The following is a 24,784-nucleotide window of genomic DNA, read 5'->3' on the forward strand; positions in this document are numbered from 1 at the left end:
GGCTCAGGAACGTTCTTACGTATTTCTCAGGCAGCAGAGGGTGTTACAAAACAGGGATCAGAGAGAACCAGCCCGCCACTGCCCGTTACCTAGCAACTGTTTCCACAGCAACCACGCGGTCAACAACGCTAGGCAGTCTCTGGAGGAGCAGAATAGGTTCTTCCGAAAAGGGGTTGCTATGAAAGGGTCAAAGGGAGATTATTATGCGAAAGAGAAATTTTAGTTCCTTGTTAAGAGAGCAAGAAGAGAAAAAAGCGGCGAGAAAAGGAGCAGAGACAGTGGGATCGGGAGTCAAAAGTTGAGTAGTTATTAAGGAATCCTCGGTGGCCATGGATCCACCCTGCACTTCCGAGAGTATTTATAACCTCATACCCAATGACTCAGTGGAGCCGCCCCAGCCTCCTAGGTATGTGGTAAGCAAAAGTGACCAACTCAGAGAAAGATTGTAAATCTTCCCTTTAAGGACTTACTGGGCTTACATATCTTAGGACTTCTTAAATTAAAATATATTTTTGTTTTAATGAAGTAACCTTGGGTGGCAACTTCTTAGGAACAGGTTAACAGGTCTGTTTAGCTTCTCATAATCTCAGAGAAGGTGGGAGGGTGCTGTGAGACGGTCATTTTATGGCCATAGTCTCCTGCTAATACGTAATTATTGATTCAGTTTGATGGTGTGGTGTCCAGTGCGAAATTTCATGTCATTGAAAAAAGAAATGTCAGTTTTATCAATGTTTTAAGAAATTCTATGTCTAACTTTAAGAATTCCATGTTGTATTTGACATCACGATTTCTCCTTTTGCATTCTTGGCCTCAACTACCTGTCTAAATTCTCATCTGTTTCTTACTTGAATTGGTTAAGCAAAGATGGTGAACTAGGGAGTATTTTCTATGATTTTTTCAGATCTTATGGTTTAATAGAAGGAATATAGTTGCATGGATAGAAATTCCAAACTATATAATTGAGGGAATGTTTAATGTATTTGTTAGACCCCTACAAATCTCCAAATCTCAAAAAGGAAACATCAAAATAAATATCCCAGATACTCTGCCCTATAACTATTTATTAAACTCTACTGAAGTCTGAAAGGGGAGAAGAGGGCAGTCTCGTTTTGACTCACGAAAGTAACAGCTACTTTAAAAGAATCAGCACCCAGGAATCTGAGTTCAAGACTAGCCTGAGTTACAAAGGCAGACCCTGTCTCTAAAATCAAACAACCAAGAAAAGAAACCAACCCTCTGAGCTCACAAGTTATTTGGGGGGTGTCCAGCCAATTTCCAGTTGTTTTCAGATTTGAACAATAAATGAAACGGAATATCTGAGGTCAACTTCTTGTCGCCTGGGGTGTGGCAGCAAAGTGTGCTCCTTCTGCTTTAAGCCTGAGTAGCTTAAACCAGAGCAGCCACGAATATTATACTTCCATCTACTTATCAAAATCTAGTTGAGGTCAGGCAGTAATGTAAATGCTGACACACTGGAGTTCACAGGGTTCACATTACTTATAGATAAGTTTGGTCCAAAATTTCCCTATGCTGTACAAGACAAGCTTCTACCTCTCTGTAACATAGTGAAAGGAACCACCTTCTGTGGAATGCTGACTTCGGATGTCAAATTATTTTATTAGTTAGCATTCTGTTAATTAGTAAGGTTTTACTGCACCTGGGAATTTTGTTGTTTTTGAACAGTAATCATTTGGCCCCTGCTCTGTGTATAACAGTGCCCTAGTGTTCTTGCACATGTTGCAGTGACAGCATACATTTATTTTTGGTTTTATTCTGAGAAATAAGTACAAAAAAAAGGACTTAGGATGAGAAGGAATAAAGGAGGTGCTCTAAACAATTCTGTTAGGTGAAGTCAATTTTCACAGTTAGCAATAATGGTTATAGGGTTTTGACAAGATGCCAGACATGCAAACTACTGATTGGTTTCTTAAAAATGATGCCCAAACACTTCATCACTTTTCTTCACCACGCTAACATGAACTTCTTCCCCTCGGCCTTCTCATTAATAGCCTTGATCACAAGAAAAGATTTAAATGTGCAAATCCTGTTTACATCCCTGAATAATAATAATCTGAGCTCCCGGGGAGGTTGCCATGGGTTGAAACACTGGCTTAGACTCATCTCTTGCTGCACTGCGATGTCCCACATGTCACAGATAAAAGTTTTCTTGTTGAACAGAAATATAAACATTAAAATGTTGATTAAGCATAAAGTAATATATTATTTAAAACCCTAATGAAAGTTTCAAATACATGAGTGGAAGACATATTTAAAAAACAACAGTTTTCACTTTCTAACATATGAAGAGAAGGTCGCAATTGCAGGTGGGGTTTTGTCAACAAGGAAAATTGCAGCTGCCATGTTCATCTGAGTCACCACCTTTTACCCACATTTCTCTTGATAACACACAGTAAGAACTGTTAGCACACCTCACTGGAATTCTACATACAAACCACCAAGGAAAGAAAACATGCCAACACTGCCAGTTAAAGTGAGCTGCCAAGAAAATTTGTAGATAAGTGAACCTGTTCAGAACATTATTCAATTACAGAACAAGGTCTACCATCTTATGCAAACAACCCATGTAATATATTGTGATACGAAAAGTCATTTTAAGACATCAGTTATTAGATTCACCAGAATTCAAATTTTTAGCGAGTAAGCCTTTGTCTTTATTCTATCCAGGACTCAGTAAAAACAAAGTATTAAATTGATTTAGTTTTAAAATTTAACTGAACTGGGCATGGTGGCACACACCTTTAATTCCAGCACTCGGGAGGCAGAGGAAGGCAGATCTCTAAATTCAAGGCCAGCCTGGTCTACAGATCAAGTTCCAGGACAACCAGGGCTACACAGGAGAAACCCTGTCTCAGAAAACAAAACAAAAAAACCTTAATATACATGTCTACTAGTAAGAAGAAACACAGGGTTGCAATGGCGCTCCCCAAAGAATCATGTCCAATATATAATTACTGCTGATGTTTCAGACACATTTTTCACCATCATCATCCATTCCCACAACTCTACTAGACAATCAGTATATTTTAATTTTATGGAAGAGAACACTTGGGTCCAAAAAGTCGAAGCAGGGAAGAAGGGCAGGAGCTAAGACGTCAGTCGGACTGCAAGGTCCAAAGCTTGCGCAAGCCCAGAGAGAGAAAGGGGACTGGCGGAGTGCCGCAGCTTCCGTAAAGTGTTTGCCTCTGCTACCGATAGCGTCTCACGTCTCGGACACTGGTAAGTGTCCATACACTGTTCTCTTCCCATACAACAAGAAGTGTTGTGGTGAGATTACCAGAGAAGAGAAATGGTGCCATAGAACTGTGGTGGCCTTACAGATGAGGAACACGGAAGGTGAGCTTGGAAGTCTTGTGTCTGTCTCACTTGGGTCTGACTCACAGCTACAGAAAGCCATCAGTCACCCACAAAGAAAGAAATGTGCTCCAAGTCATATGTCACAAGCAAGTTAAACTGTAGCCGAGCAGAATATGGTGCCCTTTATAGGGAGCCATGGATGTTCACCCTCGTGGTTCCTGGACAGAGGACACGTTGTGGGATGAGGACAGGGGTCAGCATCAGCCCCACAAGGAATGTGCAGAGCTTCAATGGTCTAGTAGTGGCCCTAGTGCCAGCATAATTTAATGAAAACAATTTGAACAAAAAATGCTGTTCCGAAGTTAAATTGGGCATATTTTTCTGGTATTTGGGACAACATTGTCCAATAGAAATGTAAAGCACTAAAACATTTTCTCAGTCCTTTTTAAAGAAGGCAAAAGCAAAATTAAACTTTATGAGGTATGTTGTTTAGTTCAATGATCTTCACCACCATCCTTCAGTATGTGGCACTAGCCCCATTGCAAGTGTTTAATATCCACAAGTATCGAGCAGCAGGAATCCAGATGCGGAGAGTGATTGCCTGATATTTGTCAACTATTTTTTCTCAATAGCTTATGAGAAATCTTAACGTCACTCAATGAAGCATCCCTGCATTACTGGTGATAAATTCAGTTCAGAGCATACCTATCACAACTAACCATTCTGGAAATATAGTATCATCTATTTTTGAAAAATTAATTACTTTATATAATCAAAAGGATGAATTGAAAAGCATTTCAATGCCTGTGTGTGAACTTACGCAGTATCTAACTAAATGTAAAAACAATCTCCTCAAGAAATAATTTGGAGGACTTTCTAACACAGTTCACGCTCCAGCGTCAATATTCATCTAAAAGCAAAAGCAAAAGCACATTAACTCCTCCCTCGCACACTGTGGTTTCTCAGGTGTCTTGTTCAGTAAAAGGAGAATCTTGTTCTCTCACATTGCCAGCACGTTTGAGCAGGTTACCTCTTTGTGTGTCCTTTTAAATTTATAAAATGGATAACTATATGGTGATTGTTAGCAATAAAAAGTTATAGTATCTTACTTGAGGATGACAGTTTTAATTTCAAAATGAGTCATCTCTAGTTCATCTTTAGTTCTAGTCTAAAATGAGTAGACAACAAATTCACTTGTCTGATAAAACTGCCTGCTACATCTTTCTAGTAAAGCCATATAATTTCAAAAATGTATTGAAATGTAGCTATTTGAAATGATAAGCATAGCTGAGCGGTGGTGGTGTGTGCTTGTACCTTTAATCCCAGCAGGGCAGGCAGAGGGATGGAGCTCTGTGAGTTCAAGGTCAGGCTGGTCAACAGAGCTTGTAGCTAGATTTTCTTTTGCTCTAGCTCCACGTTGGAACACCAAAACGTTGTTGGTCATTTATTTATTATGTATACAGTTTTCTGTCTGCATTGTAACTATACCCCAGAAGATGACACCAGATCTCATTCTATATGATTGTGAGCTGTCATGTGGTTGCTTTGAATTAAACTCAGGACCTCTGGAGGAACAGCAGCCAGTGATCTTAACCTCTGAGCCATCTCTCCAACTCCTTGTTGGTCATTTTCCACTCTTATTATTCTTTACTCTTTGAGGCTCTTTGCTCTTTGGTCTTTTTGGGGGGGGTGCCGCCCAGCTACCAAATAAAGGACTTATTCTTCTTATTATAAATGCCTGACCTTAGCTAAGCTTGTTTCTAGCCAGCTTTACTTAACCTAAATTATCCCATAGACCTTCAGCCTCTTGACTTTCATTTTCTGCCTTTCAGTATCCGTTTCTTTACTTCTTGCTCTGTGGCTTGCTGTGCCGCTGGGTGGCTGGCCCTGGAGTCATCCTCTCGTTCTCTTGCTCCTTCTTCCCTCAGATTTCTTCTTCCATTCATTCTCTCTGCCTTCCAGCACTGCCTACCCTTTCTCCTGCCTAACCATTGGCCATCTTATTACACCACAGGTGTTTTTAGACAAAGAGTAACAGCTTCACAGAGTTAAACAAATGCAACATAAAAGAGTGCAACACATTTTTGCATCATTAAAACAAATGTTCCACAGCATAAACAAATGCAACACACCTTAAAATATATTCTACAACAAAAGTGAGTTCCAGGACAGCCAGAGATACTCTTAATATTTAAATTACCTTATTATAATTTAAATATAAGAATAATCTTTGTATGAAAATGTATCACACTATATCATACTTTAAAAATAAAGTTGCATATACACACATACACATATCCATGAAACAATATGTAATGTAAAATAGTCCATGAATCTGATAAAGAGCAAGAGGAGCACATGAATGGTTAGGAGGAAGGAAAGGAAAGCGAGAAATTATGTAATTATAGTCTAAATCTCAAAAAAAGAGAAATAGATATATATAAGGAAAGTTGAGAATTTTGATGTCTGTTAGTGCACTATGGAGAAGAAAAATTAAAAAGAAAGACTACAACACCAAATTAAAATTACAACTCATATAGATAAACAGACACTGAATTTATACCAGAAAATCAATTGGAGAAATGAAGGAAGCCAAGATTATTGCTCATTTGCAATTAATTTGAAACAAAAGATGTTACCAATATAAAATAAAAATATCAGCGCTTTATGTAACCAATGAGTATGTTTTTGATTCATATACATGGGAAAAGGACTGAGTCACAAGTTTTCAAGCTAAGAAGAAGGTGGCTGTAGACACACCCTGCTTCACAGAAAAGGAAATCACGTCATTGGTGGTGACACCTCTGCCTGCTTCCACAGAAGCTAAAGGCACAGGTTTGGCTGATGAGTGCTTCCTGAAGTTGTCTTTTGACTCATTCATTTCCATAATGTTCCCAGCTACTGAGTTCACGGGTAAGGAAAGGCCCAAAAGCATAGAAACAGTTTGTTTTTGCAAACACACTTGTGTATCCACGTGAGCGTGAACTGAGAAAGGCAGGATAACTGGTGTCGAGAAGGGGGGTGTGATCAGAGTGGATTTATACAAACATGAGAGTGTCAAAGTTAAAAACCCAAGTTAGAAACAGACAAGGAAGAAAACAGATTTCCCCAAATTCCACATCCTCAAGGTAAAAATTTAGTGTATTTGCTTCAACAATATTAGTGCAAACATTTTAATATGTTTATAACTTGGATAGACATTATGTGTATAATTTTCATAACATCACTATGTCCTGGGAATTTTCTAAAATTATTTAATATTCTACAAAAAGAAATCTATTTTTAATTATTTTAAAACCAAAAAGTAGGATAGCCTAACTTCTGCCTCCAGCAAGGGTGGGGTTTGATGTCTCACCAGAGGCAGCTAGGACACCAGGTTAAAAACACATGGAACAAAGGATTTTAAACCCTGGAGAGTGGACATAGAGCTCAGCCCTCCCTAAAGGAATGAGGCTGGCTTGCAGTTGCCCTAACAGATACTGCAGGGACAACTTCCTGGCCAAAGTCCAGAGAAAGGAAACAAAACCCTTGACTATCCCGGAATTATGAGGACAGTTTGGAGCTAGAAAGACAAAGCAGCTATAATTCCCATCATGGCACAGCAGAGAGCTGCCGATACAGGAACAGAAACCCACGTGAGATTTCCTGGACCTCCTTGATTGATAGTGTATATGTGTGATGAAATACAACGCCAAGAAAATCACCCTCGGAAAGCAGCAGCTCCAAGTTCATCCTTACCGACTAGAGTGGTGAGGTCTCCTTATACTCAGCCTCGCGTTGCCACAGGGCAGAATTGGAGCAAAGCTCCCGAGCCGAAGACTTGACATTTAACCTTAAAATTACCACTTTTTCCAACTATGACAACTGCCTTCCAGACTCAAACTAAAGAAATGTTAAAGCAATAAAAGAAGAAAAAGTTAAATAAAAAAGACAGAAGTCAGGAATCAACACTATAAAATTTGCATTACTTGGCATCCAATAAAATACATACCGGCAAGCCAGGCATGGTGTTGCATGCCTTAAATACCCATACCCGGAAAGCAGAGGCCGGTGAATCTCTGTGAATTCCAGGTCAGCCTAATCTTCAGAGTGAGTTCTAAGACCGACAGAGCTAGGTAGAGAGACCCTGTATTAAACAAACAAAAAGAACAAAAATGTACAGGCGTGCAAAGAAACAGGAAAATATAAGATATATCCTAAAAGAAAAGCAGCCAATCTAATCAGCTAGAAATGTCACAAATAAGAACATAACAAGTCAAAGGCATTTAAGGTAGACATTTTAAACATCATGACCAAAGAGGTAGAGGGATACAGGACTAAGATATGCAGAGATGAAAGGGGGGAAGATACAAGTCTGACTTTCAGATGTGAAGAAGACTGTCCAAAAGGAAATTAGTGGGCGGGGTCAGCAACAGCCAAGGCACTAATAAAGAAAATAAAAACAAATCTGAAGACACCACAACACAAAACGAGACACGGGGAATAAAGAGCAGAAAAGAGAAGAGAGCACTGGGCGCTAAGGACAATGTCAGCCAGCCTGTAAGTCAGGGGTGGTGATGCGTGCCTTTAACCTGCCGGAATCGGTCTCTTTCTACCACGTGGTCCCAAAAATCAAAACCTCAAGTCTCTTGACCTGCTGTGCCATCTCACCAGCCCACAAATATAGACTAAAAGACACATTAAAATCAAATGACACAGACATACAAAATAAAAGCAGTGATTGGCTAAAATTTCTATGTAGTCTATGAGAAGATCCCTCTAACAATAAAAACATCGAGTACAAGAGCCAGCTGACTCAGTGATGACTGGCTTGGGCAGGTGTCCCCTCCTCACCACCTCACGTGTGTCCCTCTCCAAGCCATGTACTGGAAAAAGGAGGATGACCTCTCCCTGAAATAGGGAGGCCATTCTTCAGCCACGGGAATGCAGTTGCGAGACTAGCTGTGCTTTGACTAGGCCACAACTTCTCCAGTGTACACAGCAGTATCTAGTTCCAGTGACTGAAGTCACACCAAGTATATTCCCCAGCTACAGTGGAACTAAATTAGAAGTCAGTGAAAAGGTATTGGGAATTCTGAATCTATGAAAGCAGAGCAAACACATACGAGCATACTTCTAAAGGAAGATGATAGAAAAGGCATTTAGGGTTGCATGAAAATGGAAGATGTCTTTCCTTCCTTTCTTCTTTCCTTTCTTTCTTTCTTCCTTCCTTCCTTCCTTTCCTCCTTCCTTCCTTCCTTTCTTTTTTTAAAATTTTTATTTTTTCTGAGACACAGTTTCTCTGTGAAGTCCTGGCTGTCCTGGAACACATTTGATAAACCAGGCTGGCTTCAAACTCATATTTTCCTGCCTCCGCCTCCCAGATGCTGAGATTAAAGGTGTTTACCTCCAAGTCTGGTAAACCATGCCCTTTCAAATGTTTGGGATGCAGTCAAGGCAGTGCTTAAAGGAAAATTTATAGCTTTAATACGCAGAAAGTGCTAAAAGTTAAAAACGAAATGTATTTATATCTTAATGAACTTTTTAAAAAGTACATGTAAAACGAGGAGACTAAATATTAAAGAGCAGTGAGGAAATCACTGAAGGGGTAACATGATTGAGCGTTAGAGAAAAACAGCGAATGTGGGTTCATTGCCAAGATGATTCAACTGCTGGCAAGACAGAGTGGCTGGGGCCTTGGGGTGGGAAGACACACATCACTAAGGTCAGCAATGAGAGAGGGGACATCCCAGTCAATGCTGGAAATAAATGAACACCTTTGCCCCGGCACCTCCTGTAGCCTGTAGTTCATAAGTGCGGTGGGTGGAGTCAGACCATTAAGCCTTTATGCCCTTTCTCCGTTATCAATCAGAAATGTATGCCTGTTCTTAAGCTTTAAGTATTTCGCACTAGAAATGTAAATACTACAACTTTAATTTTTTAATTTCAGGTATACATCAGTGTTTAGACCAGCTGTAAAAGACGACATGAAGAAATTCAAAACTGCAATGAAAACTATGGGGCCCGCGAAAGTTGACGTACCTTCCCCGAAGGATTTTCTAAAGAAACATTCAAAGGAAAAAGCGCTACCACCTAGTAGGTTTAATTGCTTATTGTTTTAAATGTTGGAATTATTGGCAGGTAATTTAGTTACCCCGTTATTTTGCCATCAACAAGTATTAAATATACACAGGCAACAGCAACTTTACCTCCCAGGGAATGGGACTTGGACTGTTTGGGGAAAGTGCGAGTGGGAAGAGTAAACTGAGCGCAGAGGGTGGTACCGGCTCCACACTGGCTCCAAGTGAGGCAAGCATCTTGAGCTACTTCTTGGCCTATCCAAGAAGCCTCTCCCTCCAAACACCCTGTGCTTCGTTGTCTTGTCTCCTGGCTTGTATCTTTAATTCTAAGCGTTTATCAGACAGGTCAGCACCCCATGTACAGTGTCTGATGAACAAGGTTGCCCCTCATCTGGATTCCAGTCTTTTTTTATTAAGGGAAGGAAATTACAATGTTCATTACCAGTTGTTGAACGAATATCCGATTGGATTAGGGACCACTCTGATTATCTAAATTACCTTAAAGCCCTTACTCCCAAGTAACATTCACATCCTAAGGTACTGGATCTATGGGTTCAATATGTGAATTCTGGAAAGAAATGTCAGCCCCAAGAACTGATTAATCCAACCCATAGATTTTTTAATAGTAATTACATATTTCCCTTTGAAAATAGAAGTAATATAATCTAACTTGTAACAGGACACCAGGCCTTAGTAGGCTGCTAGACCTTAGCACAACTGACTCCATGATGGAGGTACCATTCAGACTGTAAAACTCAGCACTAGACAGCACCACCAGCCAAAACTAAAACAAAGGCCTAATCCATCAAAGTCCATCGTCCTGGACAGTCTCTAAATGTACTAACCTTACCTTTTGTGCTTAACAGCTCACCCTGAGAAAGGCTCAGTGCTAAGATCCCAAACACCCAGTGTAGTCACTGGCTGACTAATAAAGACTTTCTAATGGCTTAAACCATATGTGGAGCAGTCTTCTCTGATGAATGCACCCCACAGCATCACTAAGAAGACAAAGTTAGCTAATGCAGAAGTAAATGAAGCCAGACCATAGTAACCATGGTGCAGTTAGGATCGGAGAAAGGCCCTGATGAGAGAGCAACTTAGTTCTTAGAAACACACTTCAACTCCTGTCACTTTAGAACAAACAACCATGCTGATGTGGCTATATCAAAATGGTGTGTTGGAACTGTTACACTTTTCAGGCTGTGTTAAGTGAAACAGTTCCGTCTGCTGCTATCAGGACTGTGTGGACTAGAGGCAGAAGATACGTCTAATGACTGTTCCTTTAGGATAGTGGGACACACTAGGAAGGAAGGAGTCGGCAATCTTGGTCATATTGGTAACCTGTAAAGCTGCATGTTGAATACACAGCAATTACTCATTGTAATGGTTTCTGTGAAATTATCCACAGATCACTGGGCTGCCAACATCATTTTGTTAATTTGTTTAATGAACTTTGTTAGAGTTGTTTCTTAAAAAAATAATACCGACAGCACACTGAAAAGATCTATTTTTATATAAACTGATTTTAAATGGGAAAGCTGAGTATGTGCTGTAGTCTTTATAATATCCATCAGAAATATAGTAGTGATCTATCATTATTGCCCTCCTACTATTTTATACTGTTTTTCAACATCAAATTGATCATGTTGCACTTAATTTTATATTTGAATATTTACAGTTGAGGTATAATTGACAAAAGGCAATATGTATTTGATGTACACAAAATAATAAATTTTGTATATATATATTTAATTTTATCTTAAGTATTTGCATATAACGTTAATGAGACCACAATACTAGTAGTAAATAGCTGGATGTCCTAAATAGGATTGAGTAACAATGTTTATTTTTAAAAATTAACAATAAAATGTTATATTTAACAGAAAAAAAGTTTATTAGATGTGTTCCCAAGAAGCCTCCAGTGCCCTTGAGGACCGATCATCCAGTCATGGGAATACAGAGTGGAAAAAACTTCATAAACACAAATGCAGCTGACGTCATCATGGGCGTGGCCAAAAAGCCCAAACCAATTTATGTTGACAAAAGAACAGGAGACAAGCATGATCTTGAGACTTCAGGACTATTCCCCAAATACATCAACAAAAAGGTACTCCTTGATCTGTCAGCGAGAGATCAGAGATTCCAAAGTCCTGCAGGAGGTCTCTATGAGACAGACAGACAGTGCTCTCCCTGGACAGACCACGAAGCCTGTGCATTCCCACTGTTCTGTGGTCTGTGTGGGGTTCACATCTAAAATATAAATGCTGTCTTCCTCAATTTCAGTTATTAGTGTATTTAATAACTACAGCAGACATTGTCTAAAAACAATTAATATCAGTAAGTTAAAAAGGTCATTAAATGCGGTCACTACTGTAAATCCTGAGAAATCCACCTTTCAGGAGGTCTTGGGATGCAGCCATTCAACTTGGGAGCAGAATGAGAGAACTTACCAGATGAGGCTTTAAAACCACCCAGACTGCCAATCTCTCCAAAACAACCCACATCACTATTTTAGTGTAAATGCGTTGATTTGAGTTGAGTTTGGGTAAAGATTAAGAGCGTTGTATAGGGATTAATTATTTGGGTCATTGCTTTCTATCTGAAAAAGTGTTCATCAGAAAGGGATATTTTATTTGCCAAATGTTAATTGTTAAAAAGGCTTTTAAACCAAGAGGCTTACAAGGAAAGCTATACAAATCCTTCCCTATTTATATATTTTATAGAGCATAAAAGTGTGTATGTGAATGCATACTAACAGAGGCTTCAACATCCTAAATATTAATAACAAATAATAGTAAGTTGTGGCCAGAAATAGAAGAAGACTAGAAAGAGGAAGGAAGGAAAGAAGGAAGGAGGGAGGGAGGGAGGGAAGGAGGGAGGGAGGGAGGGAAGGAAAGAGGAAAGGAAGGAAGGAAAGAAGGAAGGAAGGAAGGAAGGAGAAGGAACGAGAGAGAGAGCTCGAGGAATGGAGGGAGAAAGGGAAAAAGAAAAAGGAAGAGAAGGGAAAATAGTGGGAAGGGGAGGGGATCGAGGGGGGGACTTCAGTAGTGAGGATGAGTCCAGGTGTCTAGTGATCTACTGCCTACCACCCATGAGTGCAGAAAGTGAAAACAGCCTCCAGACTGCTCTCAGACCTTAGCCCCCGTTCTCTGGGAAACTGCTCCATCCAGCAGGCCAAGATCACCTCTGGAAGAACTCAGCTGTTTTCTGGTCATTGGCCACATGCTGGGAACTTTACTAAGACTTCTCAGGATGCTTCTTTCTCTTGAGGCACATCTAAGGTGCTCATGGTTCTTAGGTGCTCATGGTTCTTATCACATCTTTGAGAAAAGTGAACTCCTGGCTCCTTCAAGCTACTTTTAACCTATTATTGATCTGTCATTGCCTAAGTTCCTTCTCCTTTGGTGGTTATGTTGACTACTGCACATGCCACCTCCTCTCCAGATGGCTCTATTTATGCTGACGACATCAATACATTTTCTTTTAGAACAGGAAAAAAAAGTTTAAGTATCTATCACAGACACAAAGACAGCAGATCAACCTACTACCTGTGTGTGTTTATCAAGCCATAAAAACAGCACACACTCATTTTCAGGGTGTTGCTATTCACAGATTTGTTCAACTTTTCACTATTCGGAGTTAATGATTAGTAAATGAGGTGGGTAGCGTCTCCTTTGATTTCTATTGCTGTGATAGACCCATGATCAAAGCAACTCAGGGAGGAATGGGTTTGTCTAATCTTACAGCTTATAGTCCATTATGAAGGAAGTCAGGAACTCAAGACAGGAACCTGGAGACAGGACCTGATGCAGAGGCCATGGAGGGTTGCTTCTTACTGACCTGTTCCCCATGGTTTGCTCAGTCTGCTTTTTTACACAACCCAGGGCCTTCCGCCCGGGGGTGGCACCACCACAACGGTCACTCCCATATCGACTGTTAATGAGGAAAATGCCCAACAGACTTGTTTACCTTTTGATGGAGGCTCAAATTTCTCAATTGAGGTTCCCTCCTCCCAGATGACCCTAGCTTGTGTCAAGTTGACACAAAGCTAACCAGCCTCATATGGGAAAGGTAATAAGATCTGAGGAAAAACAAGTAGATTTTTTTTCTTTCTCTTTCTTTTTTTCTTTCCTTTTTTTTGTGGTTTGTTCTAAATGAAGTATATGCCATTTGTGATTTGAAATTGTGGACAAAATTTAAAGATGAACAAGCATATGAGGTTTGTAGCAATAATAGTGAGCTATTGTTTTGAATTCCAATTTCAAATTGGAGTTTTGGGATCTTTGGGATCTGAGACAAGCCATTGGATCAATCATAAGTGTGTAATGAGCATTAAATGACATTAAATAAACTAAGCATATGATGATCCAGAACCCCTTAAAAGCGCCAAAGAGAATAGACATTATAATAGAACAATTAGTGATGAGATTCATCAGTCTTCAGCCAGTCAGCTTGTAGGACCACTCAAAATCACTGATGATCTTCCTCATTTGCCAGATTTTTCTTTTCTAAAATGTATAACACTGGTCCCTTTTCTGAACATACTATGCCAAACATAATCTAACCCTCTAAAACAGTATTTTTATTATAGGGCAGGGTGCTCTGCATGTGCCATAGCTCACAAGCAGAAGGAGAACAGGACTTCGTGAGAATCATGAGTAGTTTCCATGGTTACCAGATCCCACACTGACTTCCTCAGACACACCTCCCTGACTTCTTTATCTTCAATTTCTTCTATTTTCATTACCTTCTTAGCTATTATTTTCTTCAGAGCGTGTACATCTGTTATACTTTACCCTCTCAGTATTACAGGGGGTTGCTTTCAGAACCCTTGTGGGTACCAAAATCCATAAATGCTCAGAGCTCTCTTATGAGTGACTTAGTAGATGTATGTAGCATACATAACCTGTTATAGGTTTTATTTTATCCCTAGTTTCTTAACATAATCAATATAGGACAAATACTATGTACATCATTGGTATATTATGCTGTTTAGGGAATAATAACAAGGAAAAGTCTGCACATAATCACTACGGATGTAGTTTAAACTTTTTTAGATTTATTTACTTTTATATACATGAGTAGTTTGCTGCATGTATCTCTGTGCATCATGTGTGTGCCTGGTGCCCATGGAAGCCGGAAGCGGTTATTAGGTTCCCTGAAACTGGAGTTACAGATGGTTGTAGGTCACAATGTGAGTGCTGGAACAGGACTTGGATTCTCTGTGAATGTAACCAATACTCTTAACTTCTGAGCCATCTCTCCACCCCCGGGTACAGGCTTCAAACTTTGTCCTTTTCTGAGGTTGATTGAACACATCTCTCTACATAAAAAGAAGAATTCAATGGGGAATGAAGCCTTGCTTTTCTCTTCACTATTATTCTTAGCACTCAATAGATTCTCAAATACTACTTGAGAACTGAACACAGAGAAATGGTGTTTCTCTAGATGGTGACAATTTGAAAAAACCATCAGTCCCTGTAAGCAGCTCAGGAACCTGAAAATGGAGCTTTGCCTTTCAAAACAACCATGGGGAACGGAGTCAAGCTTCTCTTAAAGTTGTTATGCATGGGACTATTAAGGGTTTGTTCTTGTGGTTTATAAAGGTTTGTCCCCTTTTATTTAACTAGATTACAAAAAATAATTCTCTGAGATATAAGAAATTCTAGTAAAAGCTGAATTTATTTTAAAATATAGGAAAGAAAAGCCAAGTCTGTGTTTTCCTTAAAGGCTTATTTTTTTATCTCTGTATGCATGTGTATCCTTATGTATGTGAATACAGGCATTACAGGAGGGGACCTAAATGGTGCTGTACACCTGAGTGTGTGCTGGGCTGGCGACTGAGCTCAGGTCCTCTGCAAAGGCAGTAAATGCTCCTAACCACTGAGCCTTCTCCCAAGCCTTAGAAAAGCCAACTCCTAAAAGTAAACGTGCTTGCTGGGTGTGGTGATGTTAGTCTCAGCACTCAGGAAAATGAGGCAGATGGATATCTGTAAATTGGAGGCCAGTCTGATCTACAATGAGAGTTCAAGGCCTGCCTTGGCTACTATGTCTAAAAAAATTGTATAGACCAGTGGTTCTCTACCTTCCTAATGCTGAGACTCTTTAATACAGTTCCTCATGTTATGGTGACCCCAACCATAAAGTTATTTTTGTTGCTACTTTATAACTGTAATTTTGTTGCTATTATGAATTATAATGTAAATATCTGTGTTGCCTGATGATCTTAGGCAGCACTTATGAAAGGGACACTTAACCAAAGGAGTTGCCACCCACAGGTTGAGAACCCTGAGGTCTAGAGCTTTAGACACTGGTGAAACTCTGAAGAAAAAAAAAAAATTGCTACAAGATCTCTCTTCTTTTACTGTGTGTGTGTGTGTGTGTGTGTGTGTGTGTGTACACATGTACACATATATGAAGGTGAGGGGACAACTTGTAGGAGTCACTTCTCTGCCTCCACCATGTGGGTCCAGGGATTGAATTTAGATCATCAGACTTTGGGCAAACACCTTTACCCACTGAGTCAGCTTTTTGGTCCAGCATCAGCATTTGAAGTGACTAGGATGAACTGGCTCTAACTTGCAGGAAGGGGAGGTCAGGGGATAGGAGGAAGAAATTGAGGGATTTTTGTCAATTTTCAGAGGTTTTGTTTGTTGGGTCTTTTTTTTTTTTCTTTGATATTTAAGACAAATTACTTGCTCGTGAGTCCTTCATTGCTATGCTCGGAGAAGACTGCACGCAGGATGCTGATTGTTTTTTTTTTTTTTCTGAAAACTCCTCCCAGGACTACGGTGTCACGCCTGAGTACATATGCAAACGGAATGAGGATGTCAAGAAAGCCCAAGAAGAGTATGATAACTACATCCAGGAGAACCTGAAGAAAGCAGCCATGAAGAGACTCTCTGACGAAGAAAGGGAGGCGGTTCTGCAGGTGAGCCTTCTGGAGTCGCTGCTCTCTGACGCTCTAGCCTGCGTCAGCTCCATCACCGGAACCAAGGCTTTGACTTCAGACACAAGTGTCCCTTGGGGTCCAGCACAAGTGCACGGAGCAGAGTCGACTTCTGGAAAGAGAAAAAACCTGTAGTGCAGAGATTTGTAAAATACTTTATCTAATTTGGTATCAGCTGGAAGGATACCAAATTTTCTCCTACAACAAACTGGTATTTTAAAAAGTGAGGAAATAATCACTTAAGTCAGTAAATTTATTTTTAGAATCTCATAACTGAGGTATTTTTCACTAGATGGAGCTCTAGAATAATTGAAGCTGTCCCCTTCCACATTTTTTTTTGTTCCAATTATTTAACTTTTCAAATTATTAACTAAATAGGTGTTAGAGTTTACATATGTTGTTTCTATCTGGATAAAGGGGCATAGGACATCTCCACTGTAGTGTAATGGGAGAGATCTGTCTGAGGTGTGAGACACCGAGACGAGCAGGGCGTGGCACCGTCGTTTGCCCAGAGCGATCGATCGTAAGCGGCTGCTCCCGCTCTTCTGCCACCGTGCTGTCCCTTAAAGACAGCTTCCTACCAGACAGCATCCGGGGACTTCACAAAACAAGAGGAGGCAGTCCAGCAGGAAAGAGTTTGTCTGACAAACGTGGGTACATAGAAAGTGGAGTGTGGTGATGCATGCCTGTAATCCCGGGGCTCCTGTGCCCACGCAGAAGGCATTGCTTCATGGGGAAGAAGCTCATGGGCAGTTAGCCTGGCATATACAAGAGGCCCTGTCTCAAACAAGGTAGAAGGCAAGGGTCAACACCTGAGGTTGTCCTGTGACGTCCACAGAGTCATCATAGTACACACATGCCCATACTCATGTACACACATGCACACACATGTACACACACATGCACACCATAAAAAATCTCTTTTATTAATTTCTGTTGAAAATGGGTTATATGCCATTTCAGGGTCTTAACATTTAATTGATGGCATCATAAACACCAATTAAAAATTATTAAATACCTATTTTGTACACACTATTAGCCTGAGCCATGAAGATAGCACCAAAGGTAAAAGATACAAGTTTTTGTTAAAGAGAGTGCTGTAAGTTGATGGGTGAGACATGCTCGGTATAATGTACTGGGCAGACAGGAATGTGGGTTTGTGGGTTTGTGGGTATTAAGGACGTCCCAAGGTGGTAGTCAGCTCCAAAATATAAAGATCTTAAGTGGAGCCCCAGAGTGCAGAGTGAGAAACACCCAGACACCAGGTGGGGCTACAGAACAGGGGTGTCTGTGTTGAGGAGGTACTGCCATAGTGCTGGAAGAGGGGGAGGGGCGATGGCAGGCCGGAATGGGGGGTACAGGTCATCTGGGGAAGCGGAGGCTCTTAGTCCATTACTTTTCATTGGTTCTCGGCTTCAGAAAGCATGTGCCTCTGCAAAAGCCAGGTCATTATACCTGCGTGACGCTGGAAAACAGTAACAAGGAAGGTCTTCCTTAGAGATTGCAAAGGCTCTTCCCTCCTGTGCCTTGTGGATGTAGTGGAGAAACACACAGACTTCCTCTTCTGGTCACCCCAAAATCTCTCTTGGTGCAGCAATGGCAAAATGGTGACTCCTCAGAATGCCCCACTCCCTAGCCAGCTCATAGTTACCCAGTTACAAAGCCAACTGCTGTCCTCCCAATAAGCCCTGGACCTTTCTTCCTACCCAGTTCAAGGATACAGGGAAGGTGGGGAATGTTTGGGAACCAGGGGGTCCAGAGGCAGGGATCATGGCTTGCACTCTGAATTTTTACATCATGAACTTTTGTACTGAAATATTATTTCAGTACAAAAACAGGAGAAAAAGAAATTTAGAAAAGGAGAAATGCCTATTGCTACAATGGATAGAAGACTATTTTATAAGATAAAATAAACAAAATAAAAGGTTTGAAAATCGCAGAGGCTGTGTCAATATGATACAAAATTCTATTGAGTTTCCATCCCTTGCTGTTGACTTTGATCCAAACACTGTTGTATGTTCTAAAGTTAAGAGCAAGCTATCTTTCAGAAAGAAAGCTACAGGAAAAAATGTGCTTCTGAGACAGCAAGTAATGTGAAAATATTCCCCAACTTGCTTGGAAACCCTTTGATATTTGAAAGTGTATAAATGTATACATTTTCTCTCAGTGGCAGGCACCCTGTGGTGCACTGTGGAAACATGTTCGGGTTTTGTGATGAAGGACCAGAGGGACGCAGAGTCCCTCTGAGAAAGTCTCTTGAGCATGCATCTCATGTGCTATTAAAAGCTGCACTGACCCATCTCCCTCTTGAGAGTTAAACCTGGGCGACAATGTCCTCTACCTTTCACCATCCCAGATCTCTGGTTTAATCTGACTCAACAAAGTCCCAAATCACCTGTTTCATTTTCCCAACCAATGTATCTTCTGTAGTGTATCCTATCTTTCCATTGCTTTACCTAATACAGAATTAAATCACTGAAACTCCATTGTCCTCCAAAGGATTCTATTCACTGTGATGTCCTTGTTATATAAGATACTTCGAACCCTCTTTTCCCCACTTATTTTGCTTAGCATGAATTACTTACACAAATCAGTGTGTATCACTGTGACATTTTTCATATATACAAAGCATATAACTAATGTGCTTTGATTGTATCCAACCTTTCATTGCCTTCTCCTGTCTCTTCTCCCTCCTACTGATCTCCTTCCCTTTCTATTTTCTTGCCTTTTTGTTACTGTGGTAGTTTGAATATAATTGGCCCCATCATATCATAGGGAGTGGCACTATTAGGAGGTATGGTCTTATTGGAGGAAGTGTGTCACCGTCGGAGGGTAGAAGGGGGTCTTGAGATCTCCTGTGCTCAAGACGTACTTCCTGTTGCCTGCTTATCAACATGTAGCAGCTCCTTCTCAGCTACCGTGTCTGCCTGCACTGCCATGCTTCCCACCTTGACGACAATGGACTAAACCTTTGGAACTGTGAGCCACCACCTTAATTAAATGTTTTCCTTTATAAGAGTTGCCGTGGTCATGGTGTCTCTTCCCAGTGATAGGAGCCCTAACTAAGACAATTACCAATTTTTAAAATTAGCATTAGTGTTGGGGTTCGGTATGCATTTCACACATATGGCTTGATACTCTGTCCTAACTTGTTCCCCTCCCCTAACTGACCATCCGCTGGCCCGCTCTGGCCAGTCCTTTTCCTCTCCTCACAAATAGCCCTCCCTCTGCTTTCATGGAGCAAGGTTCCATCATCCCCTCTTTCTACTGTTTTGCGTAAGATTTCTTCCTCCCTGCTCAAGACTTCTCTCTGATCATATAACACACACACACATGCACACACATATTAGAATTTTATCTTTATGTTCTCTTTATGAGGGAGAAAATGTAATATTTGTCCCTAAACTTCTGTATTATTTCCCTTAAAATAGCTAGTTTTGAGTGTTATCCTTTCAGCCCTAACATACATGCTGTGCACACTTATCCATTTTCCTCATCATCTGGTCTGTTGACAGAGATCTGGGTTTGTTTACTTTCCTACCTCTTGTGAATACTGCATAAATAAACAGGGAAATGCCAGGATCTCTCCAGTATGTAGGAGTGATGTAGCTGGGATGTGGTGTGTCTGTTTTTAGAGAAAGTCCTACAGCATTTTTATAGTGGCCGCACCCGGTTCATTGTCCTATAGCAGCTGTAAGGACTCCTCTCCCCACATCCTCACCAGTCTCTGCTGTCATTTTTGTTTTTGATCCATCCAACAGGGGTAAGATGGGATCTCAAAGAAATTTTAATTTGAATTTCCTTGGTGGCTAAGGATATTGAACATTTTTAAGCTATTTATTGGCTAGCTTTTGTATTTCTTCCTTTGAGAACTATTTGTTCAGTTTCTTCGCCAAAGTACTGGTTGATTTGTGGTTGTTTTTGTTCCCCATTCTGAACACAATCTCTTCACTCTGATGATTGTTTCCTTTGCCATGAAGAAACTTTTCATACATTTTAATTTTATCTTGCATGTATGGGTGTTTTACCTGCATTTGTGTGTGTGTGAGTGTGTGTGTGTGTGTGTGTGTGTGTGAGTGTGTGTGTGAGTGTGTGTGAGAGTGTGTGTGTGTGTGTGTGTGTGTGTGTGTGTGTGTGCAGCTCACAGATGTCTGGTGCCCACCATAGCCAGACACTGGAGTTAGATGGCTATGAAATAGCACGTGGGGCTGTAAATCAAACTGTGATCTTCTAGAAGAGTCCTCACTCCAGACCCTGAAGAAGCCCTTTAATTTTGGTTATATCGTTTGTCAATTTGGGAGGGGGGTCATTTCCTGCACTTTAGAGAGAGCCCTTGACTATGCTGGTGATTTCAAGTATTTCACCTGTATTTTTCTCCAGTCATTTCAAAGCTTCAGATCTTACATTAAGTCCTCTTTGGCCCATCTTTGAATTGGTTGTAGCATGGTGTGAGCAGTTTCATTCTTCTACACGTGGAAATTCTGTTTTCTCAGTATTATATTTTAGAGAAACTGTCTCTTTTTCAATGTATATTTTAGACACCTTAATCAAGAATTAGGTGGTTATATCTCTGGGTTCATTTCTAGATCCTCTTCTTTTCCATCAGTGTGCTCATCTATTTTTGTGCGAGTATTGTGCTGGTTTTGTTACTATAGCTCTGTAACATAATCTGAGATTAGGTGTTGAGATTCCGCCAACATTACTCTTTCTGATAAGGATGATTTTGACTACTCAAGGCCCTTGAAAATTGAAAACTGACACTTCTGTGTTCAGAGGTGGATTCAGGCTCAGTTAAACTAGTGGACTCCCATCCTTCCCCAGCTTTATATTGATGCTAAGTCTACATTGAAAAACTACAGATGTTCACCAGGTCTGTCTTCACTTGGGCAGGTTTCCTTTCCTTACCAGCAATCTCTGCTGACCACAGGCAGCTCTTCAGCCTATGGGCTTGGCATGTCTCTCACCCTCCAGATACACCGTGGATTGTATCCCTGGGTGGCTACTCCTCTGGCCAGAGATGACTCTCGAATGTGGGTCATCTACTATATGCCTTGGGAGGGTGAGAAGGAGCTGCAGCTCTGAGTTCTGGTCAAGCGGAAACTGTCTTCATACTAGCAAGAACTCTTGAGAACTTCTGCCATGCCGGAGAGAGATGCAGCTGTCAGGTGTATAGACCATGCCTGAAATGTCAGGTTTCTGGGCTCTATGGCCGTGAAGGTCAGAATCCATGGTCCAGAAGTTATTCACACTAAGAGCAATCTGACAGCAGGACTATTCTGTGTTGATGAGATCTGTTCCTGGTCCCCAGGGTCAGATTATCCTTCCCCATGCTCTTCCTTGCCCAGCTTCCTGTCACTTCCAGCCAGGACTTGTCAGCATTCAGCCTGCTGCTTTCCACTTCCGCCTCCAGAGTCTTCCCACACCCTGGGGCTGTGGCAGGCCAAGCTGAAGCTCCCAGGCCTATTCTCACGCCTCAAGGAAGCTTGGTTTTTAATAGATTATTGCTCAAGATGCTAACTGGCTGCCCTGAGTCACCCAGCGTGACACTGTGGGATTTCTTGCTGTCTCACCAAAATCCACAGCTTGTGGAATTGCAGCTTGTGAACGCTGTGCTGGGCTGTGCTGTGCTGGGCTGTGCTGTGCTGGGCTTGTGCTGTGCTGGGCTGTCCCAGTGGTGAGACTGCCTGTCTCCTGCGTGGCTCACCTTTCAGAAACGACCCTTTCTCTGCCCTTTTAGGGCATCCTTTTACTTGTTTTGTGAATTTACAAATGGAGCCTGTGTTTTCTTAGTATGTGTGAGAGTGTGCACTTGGATGTATGTGTGTGTGTATGCAAGCATGTGCATGTGTATGCATGTGTGTTCATGCATGTATATGTGTGGAGATCAGACGTCAGTGGGATGACTTCTTTCATGATCTACTGTGTTTTTTGAGAAAGGATCTCTCGCAGAACATGGAGTTTCCCAATCCAGCTAGGCTGGATGAGCCACAAGCTCCTGGCCTCTTCTTGTCATGTGTGTAAATAAAATTATCTATGATCTCACAGCACCAGTTTATAAAACCTCACTGAATGAATTCCATCAGTAGCTTAAGAGCATGTTGTCAGTGGAGCCCCCTGGTGTGCTGTGATGAGAAATGGAATTAGGCAGAGATGGAAATGGCATTTATAGCTCCTAAGAGGTCCTTAATTTTTAATCTGTTGATTTTAGAGCCCATAAAACATGAACCATGTTATTGAATTAGCATGTGTTCTATGTTTAATGATATTCCAGCCATGTCTAGAATACATTAACAGGAAGGATGGACCCCCTGACTATGTGGAAGATGATTTATTCTTCATAATATATTGAAAAGATATATGAAAGGTCATTGTAAAATTGAAATTTTTCTTACAATAACATTTGTCAAATAAAATATGATATGCCAGTCAAACACCCAGGCTTCTGGTGTGGCTTCCGTGTTGAAGAATACAGATAAAACAGAAAATTCTGGGCAGGGAGGTGAAATTGGGGAGTGGGGGTGGTACAGCCAATAAAGTGCTTTCTCTGTGAACACAGGGACCTGAGCTTGAGTTCCAGAGCCCATATCAGAATGCCGGGCATGGTGACATGTGCTGTGAGCCAGCAGTGGTCAGGAAGAATCCAAGGTGAATCCCAGGGTCTAAACATTGAGTCCCAGGCCTGTGAGAGAACCTGCCTGAAAAAAGTATAGGAGTAGTCCTGAAGACGACACATGAGATTGTTTTCAGCTTCACTGACTTGTATACACATGGCCATGCATACTCATAAATACACATGTGTACACAAATATATAAATATGCATTACGAAGTAAAACTTTTCAAGTAAATTTTTGAAAAATATTTTCCAAAACCAACTTTGACTTGGGGCTATCAATTTTCAGATAGTTGGTTTTGACCAAAATATTTGCTATGAACTTGGTTCCACTGTGCACTTACATATGAGATGCTAGAAACAAGTGACAGTGAAGCAAGTAAATACTCCCCGCAGGGATGGAGCAGACCACAGAGGGCAGGGCTTGGCTTCTGTGCAGCGTTTCTGCTACTGTGGCCAAGTCCTGGACCAACCAACACGTTACCCTTTCTAAAACTGCTTCCACCTCCTCGCTCTTGGTTACCGGCACAGTTTCTCATCTCTTCCTTCACCTCCTCGCTCTTGGTTACCGGCACAGTTTCTCATCTCTTCCTTTTGTGGTGTCCGTATTATTTCAAGGCTTCTTTACCATTTGCAGGGGCTGAAGAAGAACTGGGAAGAGGTGCACAAAGAGTTCCAGTCCCTCTCCGTCTTCATAGATTCCATCCCGAAGAAGATTCGCAAGCAGAAGCTGGAGGAAGAGATGAAGCAGCTGGAGCACGACATCAGCGTCATCGAGAAGCACAAGATCATCTACATCGCCAACAAGTGACGGGCATCGCAGGAGGGAACAGAAGGAGGAAACAAGGACCATGGACGACGTCATAATAGACCCATGCTTTTCGAAGAGGGCCATGAAGAGAATAGAAAGTTTTCACCAAAGCTGTAGGCAATGTTGAAAGAATAGCTGAATTATTCACTGTCCTAGAGAAAGTTTTCTTCTCCAATGTCACGGTTCTACTTATAAACAAAGCATTAAAGTTGGAAGCCGCAGCCTCGGTCTGCATTCTGTGACGTCAGTCCTGTCACTCTGTCCTTGTTTCACATGAACATTAATTTTGGACCTTGAAGAATAAAAACACTTAGCATTTAAGGTTTTTCTCTTTCCCCCTCTTCACTGGGTGATACCAGAACACAGTTCAGAAAACCACACAAGACTACCAGAGATTGGAGCACATGACTTCCTGTTCCTCTAAAGTGTTGTCTGTATATTGCTTCCAAACTCCAGAGTTTTGACACATAATCTCAGGGATCCCGTGTTACTTGTAATTATTCCTAACTAAATATTTTCAGTATCCAAAACACTGTGCATTGTTGGAGGAGGAGGCCACTTGTTTATCCTGGCCACCCAGAACCAAAATAACCACACAGAATCTATATTAATTAAAACACTGCTTAGCCATTAGCTCTAGCTTCTTATTGGTTAGCTCTTACATCTTAATTTAACCCATTTCTATTAATCTGTATATCACCACGAGGTCATGGCCTACCAGCAAAATTTCAGCACATCTACCTCCGGCTGTGGATCCATGGCATCTCCTTGACTCCACCCTTCTTTCTCCCAGCATTCAGTCCATTCCTACCCACCTACCTAAGTTCTGCCCTATCAACAGGCAAAGGCAATTTCTTTATTCATTAATGGTAATCAAGCACACAGAGGGGACTCCCACATCAATGCGTAATAAAAAAGGTTTGTCTAAAGGAAGAAAACTTAAGAGGACAATTGGTGGAAGACTCCAGTGAGAATGTACCCATCTGGTGGGCTCGCTTTACGGTTGAGCATGTAACTCAGCAGCAGGGATCTAATGGAG

At 41.1% G+C, this 24,784-nt stretch overlaps 1 protein-coding gene across 1 annotated transcript; it reads left to right on the forward strand.

Moving 5' to 3' along the window:
- The first annotated feature begins 97 nt into the window (after positions 1-97).
- On the forward strand, positions 98-23,966 carry Enkur (enkurin, TRPC channel interacting protein). Its single transcript, XM_048461215.3, has 5 exons — positions 98-406; positions 9,245-9,390; positions 11,258-11,481; positions 16,159-16,305; positions 23,572-23,966. The coding sequence occupies exons 1-5, from the start codon at positions 330-332 to the stop codon at positions 23,743-23,745; spliced, it is 768 nt and encodes a 255-aa protein (XP_048317172.1). The 5' UTR covers positions 98-329; the 3' UTR covers positions 23,746-23,966.
- The last annotated feature ends 818 nt before the right edge of the window (positions 23,967-24,784 follow it).

Source organism: Myodes glareolus, chromosome 14 (genome assembly GCF_982192425.1).
Source record: "Myodes glareolus chromosome 14, mMyoGla1.1, whole genome shotgun sequence".
Taxonomy (NCBI): domain Eukaryota; kingdom Metazoa; phylum Chordata; class Mammalia; order Rodentia; family Cricetidae; genus Myodes; species Myodes glareolus.

Bases quoted from the DNA above. Each gene is read 5' to 3' on its own strand.
- Enkur (XM_048461215.3), top strand. From the start codon at position 330: ATGGATCCACCCTGCACTTCCGAGAGTATTTATAACCTCATACCCAAT. The intron at 9,391-11,257 runs GTAGGTTTAATT...TATATTTAACAG, and splicing joins GGAAAAAGCGCTACCACCTA to AAAAAAAGTTTATTAGATGT. The intron at 16,306-23,571 runs GTGAGCCTTCTG...TACCATTTGCAG, and splicing joins AAAGGGAGGCGGTTCTGCAG to GGGCTGAAGAAGAACTGGGA.